Genomic DNA, 27,807 nt, shown 5'->3' with positions numbered 1-27,807 from the left:
AGAATTAGATAATCTAAATCCAAGTCCTTTTCCCTCTCTCTCTCTCTCTCTCTGAGCGCCCATGTGTTCACAATGTGCCTTGAGGGAATTAATTGCCTTTTGGATTCAAAGAGGTCCATTTTAGCCCTCGTCTGAAACTTCCTCATTGCTTTTGATCAGAAGTTTGTTTGCTTACTGGCTGGCGGTTATCTAGTCCGCAGTAAATCCAGTTGGCGATTGACTGGAAGCGAGGGTTCTCTCCTGAGAGTAGGGTCTGAGCTACTGAGCAGGGACGCAGCAATGAGATATTGATCAGTCACAGTCTCGCACGCATTCACATGTGTGACACACACACACACAGAAAGAACAGAAAGCGTAAGGTGCCCACAAATATCAGATACTGGGGAAGTATGAAACACGTCACAGTCAATTTGACAGTTAATTTGTCAAAGCCCAATCGTGGTGCTTTATCGTTAGGCAACTTCCCCTTCTTTGATTAAGGAAATATGATCGTGTTGTGTGTGTGTGTGTCTGGGAATTCATTTGGTGATCAGCAGGGGAATCCGGACAACGCGTGGCCCGCAGGTAAGAATGCCACACTGTTCTCACAACATTTCCAGCGGCATGTTGCAGCAAGGCTGAATGGGGAGAGACTACCTGCAGAATTTGCAAATGCAGCATCTTCAGCCGTCAGTCGTAACGTGAGTGGGTATATATTATATATATGAAGTACATTCAGTATAAATGGTGACAGTAGTGGATAGATCTCCTTTTTGAATGTGAAATCGGGCGCAGTTCTCGAAGTGAATCAAGTGCCTTTTGTTTTCAAACGCACATCAGTTTTCGAAATCTCACTTTGCTAAAGGTTACACGTGAATGTGGAGCAGGGCGTGGTACAATAGGCGATAGATGAGGGTGGGGCGAAAGTGCAGTAAAATTAATACTGCAGAGAAATGGTGTCTGCGGCTTGTAACCAGACCCATCGTGAAGGATGCAAAGGGGATAGCTGAAGATCGCTCCAACGGTAAAGGTAGACAGGCAGGAGGCTGGAAGAACGCAGCAAGCCAGGCAGCCAGCGTCAGGAGCTGCAGAAGGCGACGTTACGGGTGTAGCCTGATGCTGCCTGGCTTGCCGTGTTCTTCCACCCCCCGCCTGTCTGCTCCGGATTCCAGCATCTGCCGTTTTCTTTGTTTGCCTCTAACCACGGTGAAAGTGGCGGGAAACTCCCTCAGTAGGGAAAAGTAGGAACTGAGTTGTCCGCAGGTGGAAAGCCTTGCAACAGATCGAAGCTGCCCGATAAAATTTCTTCCAGCTCTCAACAATGCAACTGGCGTCAATCTGAACTTTTAACAGCCCAACATACAGTACACAAGCCGAATACATTGTACACCTGCATCAGAGTTTTCTTTAGTCACCCCATGTCTGGCCTCCCCTTTGTACCCACGTGAATCACAAAATACATATCCCTGGTTCAGCTTGTAAAAGAACATTTGGAAAGGGGGGGGTGGAGGTGATGTTTTCGGGTGGGACTCTTCCTCAAGGAGCTGGTTACAAGAGTCCGAGACTGATATTGAGCTGGCTAATAGGTGTGCTGCCTGACTTGTCCTTCTTTTCCCGCGACTTTCTGTCTCTAAAGCTGCTCTTGAAGTATTTCTCTTTTATTTTCCTGTGTCACCGACTGTAATTGTCATCGGGGGTGGAGTAATCCTGCAATCTGACAGCTGGTAGTACCATCAACTTCTCCTGATGCATTTTCTATTTACACATTTATTTATATGGACCACACCCAGCGTCCTGCTCCCATTAGCCACCCTGTAATCACAGAGCGCCTTATTAGACGCTGGCTTTTCGCAGCCCAGGCTCCATATTTTTATTCAGTACATGGTTTGGAAATAACCGAAAGAAATGTTTATTCACTTTTTTGATTTGTGTTTAAGTTGACTATTTCTTGAGGAAACATTTAGTCTCTCTAAAAAAGCACAGAACTTTTCTCACAGAAATTTGTGTCTTTATATGCTTCTTGTAACTTCCACACATCCTACTGTGTGCAAACTAGAACCTAAATGGTTCGGTATTTACAAAGGTTTGAAGGCACCCAGTATTTTGCTTAAAAAAACATGCCCTTTACTCTCACAACACGTATACGTTCATTACTTCACTCTGGGTTGGAGAATATATTGCTTGTTTGCTGGATGGGATTGAGAGGGATACTAATTTGCTGTTGATTTCAACCATCATTGGATCCAGTCAGGAGAAGCTATGGTCCTGAAATTCTGCTGCTGACTCTCTGAAAGCCCTCTCCATGCTATTAAAGAGCATATCTTGGATATTTTAGATTATTCTTTGAGTGTGGGATGAGGGATTTACACAAACTCAATTTGTGTCACCATTGTGTCATCACACGCACTTACTGAGACAGAGGTCACAGCATGTTGAAGTTAAATGAATTAACACTCAATGAATGCATGGCCCATGTGTGCTCCCAGATTGGTTTGGATTGCCTGAGGGAGCTGGAGAGGAATTTTCAAGAGCTTCCAGAGTGTTGTCTTGTTGGGCATGGACTTTTTCTGTCATTTCTGTACCTCTACCAGAAGATTACATGGTTATGGGATGTGACAGGCTGGCAAGTTGGAGGAAATGTAATCACAATGCTCCAGCTATTATAAATGAAGGGCTGGTATGATGGAGCAGCTCGGTTCTTGCTGCCTGTCATTGTGCACATGAGAGTGATTGAACTGCAAGATAATTAAGTTACACATTTAATAAAGTGACTGTCTCTAACCAGCCAGCAAAAAAAAACAAGCGCCATAGTAAACTCACAACAAGGCAATTATGTCAGAGACAAAGCTTTAGTCTGGATTTATGTTGCACCTTGTTGCCATTATCTTCCTACCAGCTCTGTCTCCTGGAGTAAGTAATTAGGAATGCTAATAGAATATTATTATTAATTGCGGGATAATTGAATACAAAATTGGGAAGATTATGTTTCTGTTATGAAGGGTATTGGTGCAATCCCATCCAGAATATTTTGTAAAGTACTGGGTCACCTTATTTAAAGAAAGATGTAAATGAATTGGGAGCAGTTCTGCTTTGGTGACAAAGTTCACTAGACTAGTATCTGGAATGGAGAAAGTGAGGACTGCAGATGCTGGAGATCAGAGCTGAAAATGTGTTGCTGGAAAAGCGCAGCAGGTCAGGCAGCATCCAAGGAGCAGGAGAATCGACGTTTCGGGCATAAGACCTTCCTGAAGAAACGTCGATTCTCCTGCTCCTTGGATGCTGTCTGACCTGCTGCGCTTTTCCAGCAACACATTTTCAGCTAGTATCTGGAATGGGTGAGATGTCTTCTAAGGAAAGATTGGAGAGGCTAGGTTTATACCCACCAGAGGGCAGAAGTGTAAGAGGCAACTTGGTTGAAATATATAACATTTTGAGAGATATGAATGCAAAAACCAGGTGTCTGCCTTTTGGAGAATATAGAACTATGGGTAACTATTACAAAACAAAGAGTCACCCATATAGGGCTGAGACAAGGAGAATTTATTTCTTACAGTGGGTGGTGAATTTTTATAACTACTTCTGCAAAGGCAGTGGAAACAGAAACCAGGAACATTTTTGAGGCTGAGTTCAATAGATCTTTGCAAACAAAGAGGGCAAAGGTTATTGGAAGTATATGGAAATGTGTAATAACCAGCTCAGGTGACACAGGCTTAAAAGGCTGATTGCCTACTCCTGCTCCTAATTCATTGTTCATAAGTTTGATTCTGTTGTGCTGTAAGATATGTGATTTATAGATATTTTAATATCATTTAGAATTTGGATTTTTTTGCATTTGTGTTTTTGGCTGTGTTTGTGAAGTGGTTTAATGAATGAGTTGTCAGTGTTTCTGGAGTCATTGTTTTTCAATTGGTATGAGAGAGAGAGATGTCCTGGGATAGCAGTGGGAAAATTTTTGTATTCTCAGAGTTTTCTGATTTTTCAGAGTAAACATTGTAAAGAATTTATTTCTCTTCAGCTTAGAAGGATCGGGAATTGATTTTTTTTTTATTTTGCTGAGTGGACAAACCTACAGCTTAGTTTCAGTTTGAGAAGTCCTGGTTGAAGTTTGACATATGAACAGTTTCTCTGAGAGAAAGGAGTTAGTCAAGAACAGTTAGGAAATATGTTATCTCAGTGTAAGGGTTTCAGTTGGGAATTGCAGACCAGAAGTGTGTAATTAGAACCAGAATTGATTATATGAAGCTAAGAAAATTTAAGCTCAATTATGTGACTATTTCAAGAAAAGGCTATCTACCTTTAAGACCGGGAATTGGAAAAGAAGATAAATCAAACATATAGATGTGTTGAAGAAGAGAATCCTCGTTCTTATGTTTGAGTACTGTAAAGTGATGGCGTTGGGATAGGTGAGATTGTGTTTTTACTCTGATTCAAAATCTTGCAAATTGTGAAAAATGTAAATATTTGGTTTATTGTATTTTCTTTTCTGTGTCTTGTTTTAAAAAAGTAGCCAATATGTGGTGGCAATGGACATAAAGTGGCTGTATTGTGAAAATTATTTCATGGAATTTGAAGATGGCTTTGGAGTTTCCTAGAAGTGAAAGATTTAACAGTGGATTATTTGAAATCTTTGATTAAAACTAGAGAGAGATAGCAGGCAAATTGAAAGTTGGAGTAGAAGCAGGATTTCATAAGAGTCAGGTACTTAAAGTGATTATGTAATACAGAACAACCTCTGTTATCCGAATGTCAATTATCTGAATTTCAAATTATCCGTAAAAGATCTCAAGGTCCCTTAAAAATGTTATCCGTTATTTGAACAATCAGTTATCCAAACAAAAATACACTCCGCCTGTCTCATTCGGATAATTGAGGTTGTTCTGTATTTAGAACTGGAGAAAGGGAAATCTGAAATTCAGGTGTCAGAGCTGGAATTAGGAAAGATACAGTTAGAAATTAAAAACATAGACTTAGAGAGAGAGAGAGAGAGGAATGAAACAACTTAGAGTTATAGAGTCATAGAGATGTATAGCATGGAAACAGACCGGTCCAACTTGTCCACGTCAACCAGATATCCCAACCCAATCTAGTCCCACCTGCCAGCACCTGGCCCAATTCCTTCCAAACCCTTCCTATTCATATACCCATCCAGATGCCTTTTAAATGTTGCAATTGTACCAGCCTCTGTTAGAACAGAGATAAAAATGGACAGATAGGGATTTAAAGAATCTTGAAATGGAAATTGAGAAAAACAAGCAAGGGAGATGGAAAGTGAAGAAAATAAAAGCAGAGGGAGATGGATTTTCTTTTAAAAGCTTGAGCCTTTAAGAAGTTTGGGGTGTGTGTTGACCCAAAAGAGCTGACAGCAAGGAAAGAAGGAGGAGGTAGCAGTTTGAAGGATTATTTTGATTCCAAGGATAGATTTGATTTAACTAAGAATCTGCACTTGGTGCCAAAATTTATGGAGAATGGAGTTGAAAAGTGTTGCACATCATTTGAGGAGGTAGCATGACAGCTGATGCAGTCAAACAGTGATTAGACCTTAATGTTAGAATGTTTTGATGGGTATAGGTATAACAGTGTATATGTGGCAGTTTGGCAGGAAGATAATCTGTAGAGTACAAAGCTGACAAAAAGGCAGTTCTCAATGCTTTTGAGCTTGTGCTGAAGCTTACCAATTAAAATTTAGGACTGTAAGACAAAAACCTATGGACATTTGTAGAATTTGCAACGAAGGAAGAAATGCTGTGTCATCAGTGATTTAGATCACTAAAGATAGCGAATATTTCTGAGAATAGAGTCATAGAGGTGTACAGCGCAGAAACAGACTCTTAAGACCAACTCGTCCACGCCGACCAGATATTCTAAATTAATCTCGTCCCATTTGCCAGCATTTGGCCCATAATCCCTCGAAATCCTTCCTGTTCATAGACCCATCCAGGTGCCTTTTAAATGTACCCGAAATTCTGGTAACGGAGGAATTCAGAAGAAGCATTCCTCCAAACATAAAGGCTGAGTTAGATGAGCATCAGTTATTAAAGATGAGATAAACAGCAGCTCTGGCAAATACTGATCTTGCACACACAATGATAAGTGAGGAAATGCACAGGAAATTGGAGGAAGAGGATCTTTTCCACCCATGGAATTTCTAATGTTGGAGAATTGTTAGAAGGATGCTAAAATAATAAAGGAGAAAAGCTGGAGCCAAACAGTTGTAGAAAGAAAGTAATATACTTCTATTGTAATAAGATGCGACATACGAAACTCAGTAATTGCTCAAGTTTAGCGATTGTAAGGGAGATAAATGGAGACTAATTGCAGTAGTCGGAATATCTAAGGAATCTTCATAAAATGATGCATCAGAAAATGGGTATTAAAATTGTATGCAGAGAACATGTTTCCTTAGAATGCAGTAAGAAGGGAGAGATGACTCAGTCATTCTTTGAAAATTGACAAAGAGAATCAGACCATTTGAGTTTTTGAGTATTTTGACTCAGAAGAAGATGTACTTTCTTATGCTTTGAATTTAGGTGCTAAACCATTAAAGATATTGACAGACACTGGAGCAAATTGGTCACTGATGCTGGCTGGTATGATTTGTTCCAGTCAAGAGTGTGGTGTTGGAAAAGCACAGCAGGTCAGGCAGCATCCAAGGAGCTGAAAAATCGATGTTTTGGGCAAAAGGCCTTCATCAGGAGTGGCTTTTGCCAGAAACATTGATTTTCCTGCTCCTTGGATGCTGCCTGACCTGCTGTGCTTTTCCAGCAACACAGTCTTGACTCTAATCTCCAGCATCTGCAATACTCACTTTCGCCTGATTTGATTTGTTTTCCAGAGGGGTTAACAAAGGAGAAAATATTGACCAGAGGTAAACATGGAGGTCACAAACCTCTCATTATATGTACAGATTAAAGAATGTTTTAATAAATGGAGAAATTGTCATTAAGTGCCTTCCTATAGAAGGAATTGGTTTTATTTTGGAAATGATCTGGCAAGTGCAGGAATATTGGTTTTGCAAAGGATGCTGGAACAACTTGTGGAAGTAAAATAAACTGAAATTTTACAAAAGGAACATTCTGGGTTGTTCCCTGGCTCTGTTATGACTAGTCTCAGTCCCATTGAATTAGACAGGAAGAAACAATGTATAGAACAAGGGAAGTATTTAAAAATGCAGTTATCTGACACAATTTTCAGTGATATAACTAAAAAGGATGAAGATAAAGAGAATAAAAATGTAACAGAATTATTCAGAATGAAGAGTCATCCAAAGGCCTACTCTGAATCAGAACCAATGTCAGAGATATTGATTGAAAGACAAAACTTTTATGAGGAAATGGAGACCACCTTACATACCAACTAATGAAGAATGGGTAGTAGTCAATCAGGTGGAATTTTGTCTGAGTTTCACAACTACATTTGAGTTGCTCATTAAATTCCACTGGCAGGCAAATTGGGTATTAGGAAAATGGCAGCTATGGTATTAAAACATTTTATTATGCAGGATGAAACAAAGATATTGCCTTAAATGTCACATGTGTAGGCTAGTGGGGAAGCCCTCAACCCTCAATTAAACCTATGCTTTTACTTCCAGCTTTTTATTTGTTTTTAAAGAACCATTTGGCAGGGCCTTAACAGTTTGTGTGGGATGTAGACCTAAAACCAGCAATGTGAATCAATATCTTTTAGTGATTGTGGATGTTTCCACAGGATTACCTGAGGCAATGCCTCAAGGAAAAGTCACTGCAAAAGTGTCAGTGGAAAAGTTAATACAACTTGTTTACAAGATATAGATTACTAAGAGAAATACAACCAGATCAACGTTCACATTTTATATTGCAAATATACAAATAAATGATGTATAGTTTGGGAATAAACAATTTATATCTTCTGCTTATCACTCACAATCTCAAGATGCTATGGAAAGATGGTATTAAATGTTGAACACTGTGATTAGAGCTTTTTGTAGGTACTAATGATGGGGTAAGACAGTTTTTTTGTTGCTGTTTGCCTTTAGGGATAATCCTAATGAGGCCGCAAGGATTTAGTTCTTTTGAACTAATATATGCACAAGAGTTAGGAATATTAATTAAATTTAATTCATAATTAATTCTTCCAGCCAATGTTTTTAGTTTCAGAGAGAAACTAACAGCTGGCCAAAAAGCATTTGAATGATGCTCACCAAACAATGAAAACTAGAGCAGATAAAAAGTCAAAAAATTCAAAAAAATTGTTGCTGGGGACAAGGTGTTAGAGCTTTACCTATGGGGCACCATTAAAAGTAAGGTTCATTGAACTTAATCAAATCAAAAATAAATTCATTGATGTAAATTATATAGTGAGTACTCTAGACTGGAGAAATGAAACAGTGAATGAGTCTCATTGACATGTTAAATAGATATTGTGGAAGGGATGATAGTCGGGAGACAAGTATACTTACAGTGGCAAAATAAATAGGGAGGGAAATAGAAATATCAGAATATTGGAGAATGAAGCAGGAACTCAAAATTCAAAAGTTGAACCTCCCACAATTAAACTGGACAATGTGGACATGCTTAGATAGCACCATGATTTATCTTTCAAAAATATAAAGGTGACTTATAAAGGCTATTCCAGAATTATAAATTGACCTGTGGGAATGGGCCACGTTGTTCATGATGTTAAATTGGGTGATGGATTACCTATAACAGAGAGTTCTAGAGAGATTAGCTCATGTGGAGGAAGATGCTAAGTTGATGATGAACAGCAGCATTATTGAATTACATCTTGGCAACTGGAGCTCTGGATTGATCACAGGAATTCTGTATTTATTGCAAAGTCAACATGGTAATAACTTGGACTGGTATTCGCTTCTAAGTTTGGAGCACTGCTTTGAACAAATTAAACACACACAATTTGATATAGCTTGCAAAAGGGATACTGGCAAGTTCTGTTGATTGATAGAGCCCAAGAAATATTAGCTTTTGTCACACTGGATGCAAAGTTATGCTGTTTGGAATGAAAATGCACCAGCAACATTCTGATGATTAACCAAAAAGTCATTGAATGACTTTGTGCAGTTTACTTTCACAATTTGGTTATTTTAACCAAAGCTAAGGAGAACGTTTATATTAGTTGACTGAACTGTTTGATCAATTACCAATTCAACTATAAATCAAGCTAAAAGTAAATTTGCGAAAGTAAGAATGACTTAATGGTGTTATAGTGTGGGACAATTCTGTGTAGTGCCTCAAACACTGAAAGTAAGAGCTTTTTTGGATTTCCCCGTGATTCGGACATGATGTGCAGTGGATTTTATCACTAATTTTCTCCAAATGTCAACACTATCTTGACACTTTTTAATGAATTCCTTAAATGAAGGCAAAAAAAATTGGATAGATGCTAGAGCATTGGAACATTGAATCAATTTGAAAAATGGTCTGATAGCAACACCAGTTTGAGCTGCACTGAACTATCAGACCCTGGGTGAGACCAGCAACATTGGATGTTAATTGCAAGATGATGAGATATGGATCAATTGGCCTTTAATTTTCTTGGAAACATTTCAGGACAGAAATTAATGATTGTTTTGATGGAGCTTAATTCTCCAACCATATAATTTTCAAAGTTGTTCATGATGCTGAAACAGAAAATGTCATAGTGGACACCTTATCCAGAGCACTTCTGCATGATGCAGAGTTTTACAGAGCTCATTGACTAATGTAAAATGTGGTTGGTATGTAATTTGTAGTGTGTGAAATGTCCACTTATTACTACAATTAATACGATATAGAAATAGTGTTGAGATAATCTTTGACAAGTAATGAAAGGCCCTCTGGAATGTGCGTCAGTGTTGGTCATGGAACTGTCTGATGGAACAATTTGAAAATCACACCTTTATTAAAATGGATTGATCATTATTCTTATCTCATTTATAACAGAGTGACTGACACTCAATAAAAATTTGGGGATACAAAGAGTGAGATTTAAACTGTACCACATCTGCTTTGTAGGAAACACAGTCAACATTTATGTTTGAACATTTCACGTTGCTGTAAAATCTTTCATATCCTTCAGCTGATTATATGTTTTTGAAGGGCAATTAGCATTGTTTTATAAGCGTGGGTAGCCAGGATTTATTGAAAAGTAAGGTCCCACAATTAACAAGTGAGATCAAAATTGTAGATTTTCTAGGTAGATCTTCTAGGAAGAGATGAATAAGTGAGCTAATGGTTCGAACTTTGCAGGACCTTTTTAAATCAGCGGGTTGGTCAAATGGCATTGATAGGCACTGAGTGGCCTGTTTGTTGTTTTCTTAAGACCATGCCACTTTGGCAGAGATGTCAACTCACCCACCAAATCTCTATTGAACCACTAAAGTTAGGGGCTGCCTCCTGTCTCAGTGGAGATGGGAACTCCTGCCAGGTGAAGGATTTGCCTGGTAAGTTCCAAGTTGTTGGCAGTGACTACTTTTGTGGAAACTCTATGGTCTTGGGAAGGAGCACTGGTGCGGCCTACTGTCAGTGACCTGCCCTGGCTGACAAGCCTCAGAGCCTCCCCATTCCAGGTGCAATCTTACCAGCAACGACTTAACTAAGAATGGCGCTGATGAGGCTGCTGGCCAATTCCTATAGTTGGACTCATTTTGTGGGCAGGCTATGATCCATAACAGGATGGTAGCAGCAACTTAATTTTGTTGTCTCTCCTCTTTTAGTCCAGCAGTGGGACCTCTGGCAGTTTGCAAACATTGTGGACATTACATCAAATTTCTGACATTGGCAAACTTGAAGCATTAACTCTTGTTTTCTTTCTATAAATGTTGTCAAACCTGCTGAGTATTACCAGCATTTTCCCTTTTTATTTCCAATTTTCAACAGCTGCAGTATTTTGTTTTTGTAAATTAGGTCAACAATCAGTTTATCCAATTTTAATTGTTGCTTGAGAGAGAAACATTGACCAGGAAACAAGTTTTCACATTAACAACCGGTTGTGGCAGCTCCACTGAAAGATGCCTCCTCCAGCAACACAACATCAGTGCTGCACTGACAGCTGGTACAGAGTGTGAACTCTGACCTGCAGCTTGGTGACACAGGCAGAAATTGAGCTTCTAAACTGTTGCAACAAACTAATACTAAGCCTGTAGCCATGTGTTGGGTCAGTGAATGGAGCAGCCATTCTGTAGCAGTAATGTCCCATGGAGGGTCACAAGGAGAATTTCGAACTAGTAGCCTCCGGTTGGGTTCCCCTTCTAAAAGCTGTAATTAAACCAAAGTTATTTTCCCTTGGGATTTGGTAGGCTCTTGCATCTCATAGGATTATACTTCCCCATCAAAAGATTGTGTGTTTGGTCCTTCATTTGTGCAGCATTATCAACAGTGAAATCACGATGAGTAGAATCATAGAATCCCGACAGTAAGACTCAGATAAACCAAAACACTGGTTGTGTTCCTGCCAGCAGAATAGGAAATCTAGTAGATGGATGCCTGTGATGCACTGACTGGTAAATCTCCAATAGTTAAACTCATGGCACGCATATCATATACTATGCTAACCAAATGGAACAGAGTTTGACCATGCTAGAATTTGAAATCACAAGCAAGCCCACATTGAATGGTGCAAAAGAATTAGCGAGTTTTGAGAAGATTTGTAGCTCAGGTTGAGGTTCTGGGTGTAGTTTTGCTTGCTGAGCTGGAAGGTGCATTTATATCAGAAATTTATATCAGTGGGCCATTTATATCAGAAGATAATTCCAAATGTAGCTGTCTGGTATCTCTGTTCAAATGTCAGTGGAGGCCCACTGAAGATGTTACCTAGTAGAGTGACGAAACATCTGGAAATGAACCTTCCAGCTCAGTGAGCAAACCTACATCCGGTGCAAAAGAGTCTCCCACACATCCTGTATTGGCATGCATCAAGAGGTATTTTTAATGTGAATGAAGCTGAATTGTTTTTACCATCTTTTACCAGATCCCTCCTTAAGGATGAAATATGTAATTGTGGGAAGCAATGTACCACTGCCATGGTTTGCACCAACAAAGGTGGCATAGAAAACATGCCACTTCTTGTGATGGGAAATGTCCAAGAAACCATATTGCATGTTCAATATCAGGATACGACCCATGCAGCATGAGGGTAACAAAATCAGTTGGATACCTGTCAACATGTTTGAGGCATGGATTGGGAAATCAGACAGAATTTATCAAGTGGGGGGAATTGTGGGAGGGAGGTGAGAAGGAAAGGAAATGTCTGATGACTGATGCTCTTCCCACCTTCCTCACTGAAGCTGCATTGGGACTGTGGCGATTTTCTGCCATTTCTCCCTGCACCACAAAAACATGGTTGACTACATTTGCAACAAGGTGGACCCATACAAGCACACCAAGTCAGAAAAAAACACTACTGGGCTTTTCCAGAGCCAACTCCCAAAGTTCTTTTCCAATGCCTTTTTGTTGCATAATGTCAGACCACTATAAGAGGTGCACAAATTGAAAAATGAAGATTGTTTTTTTACATGTTTATTGCATCATTGTGTTTTCATTTGATTTTGTTGTTACATAGGGCATGCAACTTGGGTTATACCGGGGCTTCCTTGACCTAAAACAAATTTAGGAATGGGGCCCCCTATGATTTATTATTTGTAATTTCACCATAAATATATTTCTGCAAATAGCTTTAATACTCCTGAATTCCCTTCTTCTCGTTGCTATTTAATTATTCCTACTACATATTACACATTTACTTTCATCTGTGTGGTGAGGCATGATAGTATTTGTCGACAAGGCTGTCAAGTGACATTTGAATAGAGATACCAGCTATATTTGGAATTATCTTCTGATATAAATGGGCTATTGAGTTGGCGGCGGGGGTGGAGGTGAAAGAATACTGTTGTCTTATGTAACTTATAGAATAGTGTGAGGATAGATTGAAGAAGTTGGGACTGTTATCCCTGGAGAGAAGAGGGCTGAGAGGAGATATGATTGAGGTTTTCAAAATCATGAGCGATCTGGACAGAGTAGACAGGGGAAAGCTGTTTCTGCTTATAAAAGAAAGAAGATCAAGAGGGCATAGATTTAAAGTCAGCTGCAACGGAAGCAAGTGCGATGTGAGAATAAACCTTTTCACACAGCGAGTAGTTTGGGTGATTTAACCTGAGGGCCATCGCTTATCTGTAATAAGAGTGCAGCCCCTATGGTCTGGCAAGACTATGGCGACAACATTAGAACAGTTAGGGTATAGAATGCACTGTCTGGAAATGTGGGGGAGGCAGGTTCAGCTGAGGTCTTCAACAGGGCATTGGATGTATTTTTGGATTTTAATGATGCGCAGGAGTATGGGGTAAAGGCAAGAGATTGGCACAAGGTCATAGAGTGGGATGAGGAAATAGAGCTGGTATAGGCACAATGGGCCAATTGGCCTCCTCCTGCACCATAACAATTCTGTGACTTGGTGATACACCAACTTCTTGGAATTTGACATGCGAGGTTATTTTACTGAATTATATGTGCCAAGTTCCTCAAAAACAATTAAATTCACCTTTTGTGATTTGTGCAGACCTTTTGCTTTGGATCAAATCCGAAATGTGATGGTAACGTGCTTTTTGTTTGTTTACTTGCTCTTTCAAAGCTGTGAAATCCCTTATCTTACACACTGCTACTGCTAAAGCCTTTCCCATACCCAGACCAAACTGGAGAGTTCCTTGTGAGTAGCCACTGTTTCTGTGGCCAACAAGTGCTTTAACATCCTTGCAGGTAGGACACATGTTCCTAATTTTTCATGGTTTGTCTTCCCCATCAGGGCTGATGTTTGGATTGTCATCGTTGGCTATCACTTGCTCACAAGTATGATTTTCCTTGTGTGGTTGATGAGCACTATCCTAGAGCCACAACTCCAACCACACATTTGGCAAGTGTTTCTGGGAGGTGGAAGTAGTCTTTGCCCTTGAGATCATTGGCATTCCTTTTCCATACTCCCTCTTGTTGATGAGTGTACTCAAAAAATGTTGTCCCTTCATGCAGATTAGTTTCTTCGTAATGGGGATTTCTCATACATTAACATCTCTGTTGCATTTCTCAAAGAAAGCCTTCAGGAAGTCTTTGAAACATTTCCTTTGTCCTCCTCCCCTTCAAGTGCCTTTCTTGAGCTGGGTGAAAAAGATTTGTTTTGCCAGTTGGAACTCAGGCATAGCGGCCCCAGCAGAGTTGGTTTCATGGTCTTGATGCTGGATTACATTGTATCAAACAATGGATTAATCCCACTCTTCAAATGAAGTCCTGGGGGAGTAACAGATTTTAAATTCACCGGAATGACATTGTGGCTGCAAGGATGAAATTCTGTTATCAAGGATGGAGCACTGGCTAACCAACAGAAAACAGAGTTGGGATGAAGAGGGTATTTTCCTGATGGTAACCAGTAAACAGAGTGGCATAGTGATCAGAGCGAGGGCAATACAATTATTTACAATATTTATTATTGATTTGGATGAGGGACATGAAACTAATACAGTTGAGTTTGCAAATGACATAAAATCATCACTGGCGATCCCTCGCAGCCAAGGATGACTGGTTAAGTGAAGGGGCAAAAAGTTGGAAGATGGTACATTATTTGGGAAAATTAGATGTTACACACTTTGGCAGGAAAGAAGGAGGAAGTGGAAGTTACTTAACTGTTGAAAGATTGCAGAAAGCTGCATCATAGATGGATTTGGACAAGCTCATGCTAATCACTAAAATCACTAAAAGAGAGCATTAAAGTGCAGCAGGTAATAGAAAAGGCAAATGGACTGTTGATCTTTATTTGAAAAGGAATGGAGAATAAAAATAGGGCAGTCTTGCTAAAAAAAAGACCTACCCAGAATACTCATTGAATGGTGAGCAGGTTTGATGGGTGAAATGGCCAATGTCTGCTCCTATGTTCTTATGGTCAGACATGATCATAGGTAGTAAGTAGGTTGGGTCCCATGTCTAATGGAGTGTGGAGGCTGTGACACACTGGAGATCAGTGAGAGAACTTTAGAAGTTGAAGTAAGAGTTTTAATAATGATCAGGTGAATTATTCTAGCAGTGGAAGCCAGAAATCATGGCGCTGGCTGGGAAAGGAAAGGTTTGACACTTGGCTGGGAGTCCTGAGGATGAGGCCAAGGGTTGTGTAATACCGACTTGAACTTCTGCTTAGGAGCTTGGTGAAGTTGGTGGGAGCTGACAGAGGTGTTATCTTGATCTTGCGTTACCAGATGTTCCACACTTCTCAAGATCTGTTGCTTGGCAGAAGTAGTAAAAATATTCTGATATTTTTCTGTCTGAAAAAACAACATTTCAAACCATCTGCAAAAAGCAGTAGAAGCACAGCTGGCTGTGGGCTGTGTCCAGTCATCACAGGAGAATTGATCTTTTCACATACTCTTCATTAAAAGATAGTTGTCTGTCCAAATAACATGTTTTGTCAAGTACAAAGAAAAATAACATTGAGACTGATATTAATATATGGTTGTTAAGTCAGTTCTAAATGGTGAAAGTTGGTATAAAGTATACCTGAAAATTAATGCTTTAATAACGTTCAACTTTCATATGTTTACACAATTACTCTCAACTTTGCAGCAGGTTTTTGTTTTGGGTGCAGTGTGTCCTTTTGAATATCAATGAATTTTCAAGTGTTCATGCCAATTGAAAAACAAAGCTGAAGAATATGGAAACAGAAATGTCGACAAGCTCTTGAGAGACTGAAAAATCTTCTCTGTGCATTAAGTTGAAGGTCAGAAGAATTAAGGTATGACAGACAAGAGAGAACACAATGGAAAACTGATGTGCAGGATAATGGCTGGAAGGTGACACTGCTCAATATTGAACCTCATTTGGCTCTTACTGAAGCAGAGAGTGTGATACAAGGGGGTTAGTAGGAGAGCAACCCTATTTATTACACTGTGGTACCATATTTTAGTACTGCACCATGTCTGGAGGGAATTGAACATTCTAATCATTTAATGCACCAGTCCTGTGTTGCCCAATAATCATCATATCCTTATAGCATTGGCATGATTCTTTATCTCTTTTGTTGACCTGGATCCTGTGAAGTCAATTCCCCACTGTTGCTTAAGGTGGCATTGTCATTATGTTATTAGATCCAGTAACCAGGAAGCTTGGAGAAATAATCTTGAGAAGTATGTTTAAATCTAGTATGGCAGTGGGAAGTTTAAATTCAACTAATTGAGCAAAAGCGCGCACCAGGATTAGTGCCCATGTATCTACAACATGGTCACAATTTCCTGTTGTCTTTCCATTCTTGGTCTGGTCTTCATGTGACTCCAAAAGCACAGAAACCACTGTCCTCTGATATGATCTTGCAAGCTTGTGTTGCGTTCAAGAGCATGAAGACCACCACCTTCACCTTCTCAAGAGCAGTTGAGTATGAGTATGATTTAAGACGGCCAAATCTGGATGTATTCCTGCAGATTGATTCATATGACACCCCACCTTCAATCACCTTTGGCTGCCTGGAAAACCGATCTTTCATGTGCACTACATTCCCACACTAATTATAAAGCAAGCATGCTCCTCATTTCTTGGGTTTTGCTTGCGGTTGTCTGCTGGAGATTGGCAACGCTTGTGTGATTGTGACCGAATGCTCGACCAGATTTACCAGACAGAACATGACAATAGAGTGTGAGAGAAGCAGCTGTTGTACTAAAGAACAAAGTATCCTTGAGTATATTGCTAAAAATTTTTAACTTTGTGATTTTTAACTTTGTACACCCCAGTCCAACACTAGCATCTGCAAGTCATGAATATATTGCAGATGCAACCAGTATCAGAGTTGATCCACAGATGACAAAGGTATTTAAAGAGTTACCAACTCCTCACAAGCTGGGGTAGATTGTAGCTTGAGGTCAAGAGATTCACTGATACAGTAAGCCAGGTTACAAAGTTCCAAAAGATGTTTTGACTGAATAGTGCATTGTATTAGGAGGAAACACAACAGTTTTTTTTGAGATCAAAGTAATGTTGATATCCACCTGATGATCCAAAATTACCTACTGTCATCACAGCAGTTGTAACATATACAGGACTGGGAGCTATCAGATACTGATGGATGGACAGCACAGCTCAGTTTCCTGAAGAGGTCTGTAATGATAGGGAAAGAAGCTGTGACATGCGTTTGTGAAAAGTTTGCCAGTTAGGTTCTTGGTCTCTACTTCAGGATATAGATAGACCGCAAACACTTCGTGACAGTTTTGAATGCTAAGGAATGAGCAAAGATGTTTCCACAAGAACAATGATTCACACAGAGGACAATCAGGTTTAATGCAATAACGGGATGGGTGGAATTTTCTTCTTCCTGGACATTGCAAGACAGGTGATGAGAGAGGAAGTAATGAAGCATTTTTGCCTTTGTGAAAAATTCACTTTCTTCCCTCCATGAATATGATTGAGTGCTGGGTCAGAAGGTCTACAGGTAACTTTTTCAACTTGGCCAGCAATTAAGGACCTTAAGTGATCAATTAACTTGGGAGAGCTGTCCCATAGATTAGGGGAGAAAGTGAGGTCTGCAGATGCTGGAGATCAAAGTTGAAACTTTATTGCTGGAACAGCACAGCAGGTCGGGCAGCATCCAGGGAACAGGAGATTCGACGTTTCGGGCACAGATTAGTCAGGCAACAGGCTGTCATACCCATTCTTATGGAATCAGACTTTACAGACAATGCCATAGACACTGTCACCATCTGGAATGCCTCCGGGATGGAATTGTATTTGTATAAAGCTGGAGAGAGTTGCCCTGGGAGTCCTCAATATTGATCTAACTACCTACAAGTTCTCTTGGCATCAGGTCAAATTTGAGCAAGGAAATCTCCTGTTGACTCCCACCCACAGTTTCCTTCCTCCAACCCCACCCCTCAGCTGATGAATCAGTACAACTTCCACATTGAACACCACCTGGAGGTGGTGACAAAGGCACAGAGTGTACTTTATTCATCACCAAGCATAGCTCAGGCATAATAGCTTGTCTGGGCATGTGGCAAGCAGTGAGGGAACCAACAAGGGAGAAAAGCATACATGCCCTCATCCTCAGTGATCTACCTGTAACAGTTACATCTGTCAATGACAATATCAGTAGGAACAACCACTGTATTGTTGAGTTGTTTGGCACTGCCACCATACATAAATGGGACAGACTTTGAAAAGATCTAGCAACTCAAGTTTGGGCATCTATCAGATGCTGTGGGCCGGTTGCAGTAGTAGCAGAGTAGTATTCAACCACAATCTGCAAAGCCATGGCCCGGCGTATCCCCCACTCTACCATTATCCTTAGAGCCAGGGGATCAACCCTTGTTTAATGAGAGTGCAGGATGGCATGCTGGGAGCAGCACCAGGCATACCTAAAAATGAGATTTCAACCCGGTGAAGTTACCAAACAGGACTACTTGCATGCCAAACATCATAAACAGCAAGCGATAGACAGGACTAAGTGATCTCATAACTGACAGATTAGATCTAAGCTCGGCAGTCCTGCCACATCCAGTCAAGAATGGTAATGGACAATTAAACAACTCACCAAAGGAGGAGACTCCACAAATATCTCTATTCTCAATGATGGGGGAGCCCAATACACCAGTGCAAAAGGTAAGCCTGAAGTCTTCGCAAAAACCTTCAGTCACAAATGTTAAGAGGGTGATCCATCTTGGGCTTCTCTGGCAGTCCCTGGTATCACTGATGCCAGTCTTCAGCCAACTCATATGGAACCTATGAATCTGGAGCGGGAGTAGATCATTCAGTCTTGCCAGCTCTGCCATTTTCTAAGATTTTGGCTAATTTGATTTTAATCACAAATCCATATAACTACCAACTCCTTGCTTAACCCATATCGACCAAGCTCTGCCTTAAAAATATTTAGGAACTCTGCTTCCATTGCCTTTTCAAGGAATGAGTTCCAAAGACTCACGACAGAGAGAAAAAAGATAGTTGCCTAACTTAGTATTTAAAGGTTGAGCCCTGATTTTAAAACAACCAATCGTGTGATATCAGGGAATGGTTGAAGATACTCCAAAATGGCCCAGAACTATCTGAACTCCTCATTGGAGGAAGACGGAGACCTCCACCTCCTGCTCTGTCACACATACTCATCCTGTGAACGCAAGCTAATGACTTGGACAAAGTGAGGGAGAAAGAGGATGAATATCATTCCACTCTGATGTGGAACTACATTAAGTGCAAATCAAAAAGATCACAACATGCCAGAGCACCACTCACTTCGGATCTGAGATCAAGCTCACTTTGGATAAATGGCTGAACCATTTATAAGTTGCTGAATATCCACATTCCCAGTCCAAACAAACAGAAACTGTTAGGGTGAGTCAGGTGGGTGCTGTTACCACATTGGCAAATATCACCAGACAAATCACATTTCGAGGTGGGTCTATCTTTCAGAAATAAAAGATTACAGTTGCCTTTGTCTCACCATTCCACAAATTCATAAATTAATATTCTGGTCTCTGTTATCTTCCCAGATTCTTTTTAGGGTCTGGGGAAATCTTTCCTTGCGTCAGGAATTCGTTGGTGCCCAAATAATAATAGGACTAGTGGTAGTCACCAAAATGCTTGAATAGGAATAAAGCTGAGATGAAGGGTTAGATGTTTGACTAAATGCAGAAATCCAAATGTGTTTGCCTGTGATTGCTGTTCTGCAGTTAGCTTTGTCAGAACAATATCTCACTTTGATTCTGATTATGTCTTGGATCGTGTGAAAATAGGGAATATGCTTGAAGTTATCGTTAAATGTAATAAAGCAGAATAATTTTTAAAAATCAAGCAAATCCAATAGAATTAGCATGTGTTTTGCGAATGGGAAATAATGCTAACTAATTTATTTGAAAAAGTAATACTTATTGTGGATGATGAGGAATTTATGGATGTATTGTACTTAGATTTCCCAGGTGACATTTGGTGTCACATCAAAGATTATTGTTGAAAGTCCAGTTGATGGTGTAGGGTGTACATATTAGCAACCGAATATAGATTGGCTAGGTAACAAGTATTAGCATAGACATAGACAGTTCTTTCCTAATCGGTGTGCTACACAGTGAATGCTGGGGCTTTAACTCTTTACAATTTATGTAACTACATTTCACACTCAAATGATCAGAGTTGTGGTTGTGAAATTTGATGATGGCACCATGATATTTGGAAAAGTAAATTGTGAAGAGTACATAGGAGGCTACAAAAGATAAAGTTAGGTGAGATGAGTGGGCAAAAATCTGGAAAATGTGAAAGGTTTTTTTTAAGAGGAAGTGGTGACTTGATTGAAACATTTAAGATCCTGAAAGGTTTTGACAGAGTATCTATATTTTTAAATTTTTTTATTTTGTTTTATTTTCTGAGAGGATGTAGAACTATTGAAAAGTGAGGAGTGGTCTCTCAAAGATAAGGAGAAATTCTTAGAGGATTGAACGTCTTTGGAACTCTCTTCTTCAAGTGGTTGGAAGCAGAGTTTTTCCATATTTTTGTGGTGGAGATGGTTTGATTTTTGGTCAGCAAGAGGGCAAAATATTAACGGGCCAAAAGTGCAGAGTTGATATTGCAATTAGATCAAGTAAGGTTTTATTGAATGGTGACTTGGGCAGGCCCTATTCGACATTAACCTCGTAGCTAAAGGGATCTGTCGCTGTTGGTAAAACAGACTGAGCTAGCATTCTGAAAGAGCAGCATCAAGGGCCTGGATGATGTACTCCCACTCCTAACATGCATGTCTGTATGTATGTTTGTGCGAATGTTTTATTTGCATGATAGATTAAAAAAAACTGAACACTGCAGAGAAATTAAAACTGATCTATTTCAGTGAAAATTTCTTTTAATAATATGGTTAAGTGTCATTGCCAAACAACTGTTCTATCATGGACAGTCAATGGTTACAAATTCGATTCCTTCAGGTTTGCACAGAATTTTAAAAATGTAATTAAAATAAAAGCTACTTTTCCTTTCCGTCTGTATTTTTTCTCCTTAATCAAATCTTTTTTCCCCCTCTCTAATCCTTGCTTTGTACCTGGTTTGATATTGAACAATATTTTGTCCTTGCTACTAATTTCAAAATGCCTCAATGTTTTTTAGCTCAGGAAGAACACCGTTGATTGGCCTATTAACTCAAGTCACAAATCCTCTGCTTCTTCGCTGTGTCGTTATCTAATGGTACATTCATCAGCTTACCATTCAAAATAGAGTTTATACAGCCAATTATAGCACATCATATCATGAACTTGTGTTTCACACAGCATGTGCTTTAACAGACTGTCATAGTTCACATTGAACTAATGCTTCAGATCTACCCAAATCCATACCACCTCATATCGTTCATACTTCTGCAAGATTCCACCTTACTTACTGTCTCTCAATGAGGAAGAAAACAGCTTCTGAAACCTACATGTACATGGTGTGTGTAAATTTACTTTAGATTTCCCTAAATTAAAAGCATAGAGTGCTGAGTAAGTTAGAATCAGAAGAATAGGTTGGGGGGTGGATGTGGGGGAAGAAAATAGACTTATTACAGGAAGGTAGCAAACAGTTTCAGAAATACTATCTCTGGTGATATTTATAATGCTCTTTTGATAAGACCAGAGATATTTTCATTAAATATCGGGTTGTACAGGGTTGTACTGCATGTAATGCTAAATAGAGATATAGAGATATACAGCACGGAAACAGACCCTTTGGTCCAACCCGTTCATGCTGACCAGATATCCTAAATTAACTTAGTACCAACACTTGGCCCATATCCATTTGAACCTTTCCGATTCATGTACCTATCCAGGTGCCTTTTAAATGCTGTAATTGTACCCATCTCTACCACTTCCTCTGGCAGCTCGCTCCTTACATGCACTACCCTTTGCTAGAAAACGTTGCCCCTTAGGTCCCTTTTAAATTTTTCCCCTCTCATCTTAAACCTATGCCCTCTTGTTTTGGACTCTCCCACCCCAGGGAAAAGATCCTGTCTACTTACTCTATCCATGCTCCTAATGATTTTATAAACTTCTATAAGGTCACCCCTCAGCCTCTGACGCTCCAGAAAAAACAGCCCAGCCTTAATGATGTGGAGATTCAGCATCACGGACATAGCCCTGTATGAATCCAGAGTTAAAAGAATACATTAGAACTGCAGGCAGTGTTCATTGCACAGAAATCTTGAAAAAGAGAATTCTTTCTATCTTAGTATGACATAACTGACCTAGTTTGTGGTAGAAACACAGTCAAACACGGATTATGATCCAGTACAGGGCAAAAAAGAAAAACATGAAGAATTCCACAGGGAAGATTGTTGTTTAGTCGGGGTTTGATGCAGCAACTCCTTGCCTGATCAGTGTCTAAAACCTCTGCTGAGACTTTCTAGTACAGTTTTAAGAATTTGCTGTTTGCTGCCAAAATGTTATCTGGTTGGAATCTGTGTCAGTAGCTTGAAATAATGCCATGACATAAACAGAACTACGCAGCTCATCTTGCATTGGAAGCAATGGGCAAATGCTTGAATTTTCAATATGAATGTGGAGGCAGATCGAAAAGCGGGGTTAATTCTCTCATTCCGTTCAGCTCGTGTGGATGAGGGCTTTTCTGGTGCACTGACGGTGTCCCTACCTCTGAACCAGGAGTCTCAAGTTCAAGAGCCATTTGATTTAGAGGTGTATCATAAGATCCATGAACAGGTTGACTAGAAACTATCAAGTGCATATACATGAACAGGTCATAGATCAAACCTTAGGGGACAGTCAGTTCAGACATTGTGCCCCACCCCCACCCGGACCTTCTAGGCTTTGATTTGCAAATTATTTATAAGACATCTCCATCAGAAGCCCCAAGCACAGTTAATATCTATTGCTTCATTTCAGCCATTTGTGTAGCCCTACTGACACCACAGTGGTACTAGGAAACTAGGAAAACACACACATTTGATAGCCTGCCATCGAAGGCATTGTGTCCTGATGAAAGGTGCTGACCTGAAACGTCGACTCCCTTGCTCCTCTGATGCTGCTTGACCTGCTGTGGCTTTTTCCAGCTTCACACTCTATCGACCCTGACCTTCCAGCATCTTTCCAGTCCTCACTAGCTCCTATCAAAGGCTTGCCCGGAATGAAGGCACAACCACAAATGATGGCTTTGGGTTGAGTTTGTTTTGAGTATCTCACTATGCTGAAACCTTCCTTTCCAAACTCTTTAACTGACCCCATACAACATTCCTGCTCCTAGTAACACAAGTGGACCATGACAGCCCTGGGATTGACATCTCTATTGGTATCTATCAGTGTGGCCATAGTTGTCATGAATCCATGCTAATGCCTCTTAAAATTGCTTTCTTTCTGCTGGAGGAGAGGTACACAATAAGTGTGAATGTGCCCAGTTAGGGTAATGCCTGGCATAAGGCACCCTGGAGGAGCAGGCAGTAGAGTTGATAGGACAGCAAGGGGAATGTGCTGAAGGGGTGATTGGATATCTGAGCTGTCAGGTGAGAAAACCTCCAATCTGGCTCTGTCAGATGCTCGTCAAACAGTAATGTCTTAACAAACCCTCGGGTAAGGGTGGGGACTGTCAACACTAACACATCGCTGTTTTGTTTTAAATAAAAACTGAAAGAACTGCAGATGCTGTAAATCAGAAACAGAAACAAAAGTTGCTGGAAAAACTCAGCAGGTCTGGCAGCATCTGTGCCAGAGTTAATGCACCAGGGATATATTTCCGTCCCTACCCTTATCTGTGTTCCGCAGAGACCATTCCCTCTGCGACTCCCTTGTTAGGTCCATGACCCTCACCAACCCACCCTCCACTTCTGGCACCTTCCCTTGCCACCGCAATCCACATCTCCCCCCTCACCTCCATCCAAGGCCCCAAAGGATCATTCCACACCCAACAGTGATTTATCTGTACCTCCACACGTCATCTGCTGTGTCCATTGCTCTCAGCGTGGTCTCCTCTACATTGGGGAGACAGGATGCCAACTTGTGGAACATCTCTGGGAAACATGCACCAATCAAGCCCATGGCCCTGTGGTCAAACACTTCAACCCCCATCACCCCCTTCACTCCGCCAAGGACATGCAAATCCTCGGCCTCCTCCATTGCCAAACTCCAGCCTACTGATGTCTGGCGGAAGAATGCCTCATCTTCCACCTTGGGACCCACCAACCACACGGGATTTCATCAGTTTCCTCATTTCCCCTCCTCCCACCTTATCCCAGATCCAACCCTCCAACTCAGCACTGCCCTCTTGAACTATTCTACCTGTCCATCTCCCTTTCCAGCTATCTGCTCTACTCTGCACTCCGACCTATACCATCACCCTCCACCATCTACCTATGGCATTCCCAGCTACCTTCCCACCAGTTCCAACCCCCCCTTGGGGCTTCCTCTCATCCCTGATGAGGAGCTTATGCTTGAAACGTCAATTCTTCTGCTCCTCGGATGCTGCCTGACCAGCTTTTCCAGCACCACACTCTTCAACTCTGATCTCCAGCATCTGCAATGCTCACTTTCTCCTGATTGTTAACTGTGTCCATCCCAGACCAACACCCGCACCTCCACATTATTGAGCAAAGAAGGAGCTATGGACAAGAAAGGCAACACACACTGTCCCACTGACCTCCTGGCAGGACCTTCCCCTCTGACCTTCAGACATGCGGATTTTCAACTTCAGTCATCTGTGATACTGTGCTCTCCTTCACCACCTCCCCCATCGCCCCCACCACAACCCCCTCAGAAATGCTGCTTAGGCTTCAGAGCCAGTCAGGAGGTCAACTGTGGTAAAATTGCTGAGCATGTCTTGCTATTGGCAAAGATTGTCATGGGATCAACTTTCACCCCGAATATGGGATCCACAGTCAGTTGATAAAATTCACGTGTGTGATTGCTATAACTTTGCCTTCCCAGACTTTGCATAATTGAGAGAGAAAAATCTTTGCTTTTTACCAGCCAGACATTTGACTTATTGTAATGTGTACCTGACTAGTCACATACCAATGCATTACATGTTTAAATAATCTGTTTGGGTTTTCGGCAAGTTAACTGATTTCAATTCACTTGTAACTTGCAAATTAAAAAAAAAACTTCCAAAGTTCCTACTGGCCAATCAAGCTCAAACCATTGTAAAAGAATTTGGTTGAAACCAAGCATCCGGAGGATTGGTGAAATTAGAATGGCCACATGCTAGTTATAAGAAAGCCCAGCCTGTGTGAGATGCATATTAGAGGGAACTAACCATTATTCTACCCAACTAACTGAAATATAACAGCAGACTCTGATTCGATAGCACGTCTCAGGAAATGTCATGTTCTTTCTCATCATCATAGAATCCCTGCTGTGTGGAAACAGGCTATTTGACCCAACAAGTCCACACTAATCCTCCAAAGAGTAACCTACCCAGACCCATTCCCCCTGACTAATGCACCTAACCTACACACCCCTGAACACTATGGACAATTTATCATGGCCAATTCACCTAACCTGCACATCTTTTGGATTGTGGGAGGAAACCCATACAGACACTGGGTGAATGTGCAAACTCCACACAGACAGTCGCTCAAGGCTGGAATTGAACCTGGGTCCCTGGATCTGTGAGGTAGCAGTGCTAACCGCTGAGCCCCCGTGCCACCCAATGTGTTTTACTGGTCAATTTTAATAGAATAGATTCCCTATAGTGTGGGGACAGGCCCTTCGGCCCAACCAGTCCACACCAACCCTCTGAAGAGTAACCCACCCAGACCCACTTCCCTCTGATTAATGCAACTATGGGCAATTTAGCATGGCTAATTCACCCGACCTGCACATCTTTGGATTGTGGGAGGAAACCCACGAAGACACGGCAAGAATGTGCAAACTACACACAGACAGTTGCCTGTAGCTGGAATCAAACCTGGGACCCTGGCAGTGTGAGGCAGCAGTGCTAACCACTGAGCCACCGTGCCGCTTTACAGCTCCAAGAGACTTCTGCACTTCTTCAGTTCTAGCATCATGTTTCTCTCCATCACGACCTCTCTTCACTCTACCACTGACAGCCTCATCTTCAGCTCTCAAGGACCCAGGCTTTGGAAAGCTCTTATTAAACCACTTTGCCCTGCTACCACATTCTCTCTCTTCCTTTTAGATCTTTGAAGCCAACTTCTTTGACCAAGCCTTTGGTTACTTAATGTCAACTTCTTCCACTCAGTTTCATTATTTTTCATCTGCTTCCATTGTCTGGGAGATGACTTGGGATATTTTCATTACTTTAACAACAAATATAAATGCAAGCTTTTGTTCTAAATTGAGCATTGACTGTTAATACCAAAAAATATTTTTAACTCTGTATTCATTCTGATCAAAGGCTGAAGCACACTTTTTTTTCTCTATGATCAGCAACAGTTTATTTTCACATTAGCTTCCAGCTCATTCAGCTCTTGAAACCTGTTTGCAAATAAATTGTACTGAAACAACCCCCATTTTACCTATCTGCTCAAACAGGACATGCTTAAAATATTAATCATTCTCGATACTGTGTGGAATATAGCTCTTAACCACCAGCAGCGGTTAAATGTTATGCAATGTTCATGTTACAAAAGGGTCACAAAAAGATATGCATCATGCAAAATAATTATAATTCAACAAAGCTGCGGGAGAAGAGAATGGTCATTTTAAAAATGGCAGAACATGTAAAAGAGTTAGCAATATATGCAATGTTTTGGCTAAGTGTAAGTTATCTTTTAGAATCATGAATATGAGGGTTATTGCCATATATTCTTGTTCCAACTGCGAGACATTCTTTTGATACTGTATATGCAAATTGTCTCTATCTGGTGGAGATGGCGCTTGTGGGTGAAACTGACAGGAGCATATATATGTTTTTGCATGTTTCCAAATGATTACTGCTTAAGTGTTCAACATCTATCCTGAGAGTGGGCATTGACCGGTAAAGTGACTCATTGTTCATTGAATGATCAACATCAAATGAAATGTTAAAGAAACACTGTGTCTGCCAAAAAACCCACAGCGATGTTCAAGTGTCGGAGCTAGCAATGTATTTGTACAAAGTGTAGGGGAGGGAAGGGAAAGTGATGATTTCTCTTTGTTGGATCTCTCTAAATTCTCCTTCCCCTTCTTGAAGACTAAATCACTTTCATGGACACCAGCAATCCTCCAGAATCCAGCCCTACCTGCTGTCTCTGTGTGTGAGCCCAGACAGTCACAGCTGACACACTGAGATATCAGAGTCAAGGTATATTGTTTATTCATCTCAGTAGCCTTATACTGCACAAGTACATTTTCAAGGGGGACAAGAACAAAGCTATTTCAGTTTCTCCCTCTAGATGTTACCAGATTGAAAGAAAGGTTAGGTATTGCACCTATTCAGGAGCATCCAGGAGGATTTTCAACAGCAAAATGTAACTCGTGAAGGGACCATACTGGACCTGTTGTTAGGAAATTAGCTCGGCCAGGTGGTTGAAGTTTCAGTGGGGGATTACTTGGGGAATAGTGACCACAATTCCATACATTTTAGGATAATCATGGACAAAGGCGAGAGTGGTCTGAAAGGAAGAGTGCTAAATTGGGGGAAGGCCAACTATACCAAAATTCGGCAGAAGCTGGGGAATGCAGATTGGGAGCAGCTGTCTGAAGAGAAATCCACATCCGATATGTGGGAGGCTTTCAAAGAGAGGTTGATAAGAGTTCAGGAGAGATATATTCCTGTGAAAATGAGGGATAGAAATGGCAAGATTAGGGAAACATGGATGACAGGGGAAATTGTGAGACTAGCTCAGAGGAAAAAGGATATCTAATATCTAAGCGACTGAAGATAGATGAAGCTTTGGAAGAATATTAGGAATGTAGGAAATGAGGAATTAAGAGGGCTAAAAGAGGTC

The 27,807-nt window shown here is 40.7% G+C and overlaps 1 protein-coding gene across 6 annotated transcripts in view; it reads left to right on the top strand.

Moving 5' to 3' along the window:
- Positions 1-268: 268 nt before the first annotated feature.
- Positions 269-27,807, top strand: part of LOC122557120 (probable G-protein coupled receptor 174) — a 53,900-nt gene continuing 26,361 nt past the window's right edge. For 2 of the 6 annotated variants that reach the window (XM_043704448.1, XM_043704452.1), the window contains exon 1: positions 415-564. Coding sequence is in view for 1 of the 6 variants with exons in the window: in XM_043704447.1 (XP_043560382.1) it covers positions 622-680 (59 nt within the window). In the remaining 5 variants the exon portion in view is untranslated. Of the gene's footprint in view, positions 681-21,104; positions 21,123-26,787; positions 27,162-27,807 lie in introns of those variants that run through there. The other 4 variants (XM_043704447.1, XM_043704453.1, XM_043704450.1 and 1 more) reach the window with 4 other exon arrangements.

This window comes from Chiloscyllium plagiosum, chromosome 15 (genome assembly GCF_004010195.1).
Source record: "Chiloscyllium plagiosum isolate BGI_BamShark_2017 chromosome 15, ASM401019v2, whole genome shotgun sequence".
Lineage (NCBI taxonomy): Eukaryota > Metazoa > Chordata > Chondrichthyes > Orectolobiformes > Hemiscylliidae > Chiloscyllium > Chiloscyllium plagiosum.
The sequence above is the reverse complement of the archived record's forward strand: the minus strand, read 5'-3'. Positions and strand labels throughout refer to the sequence as shown.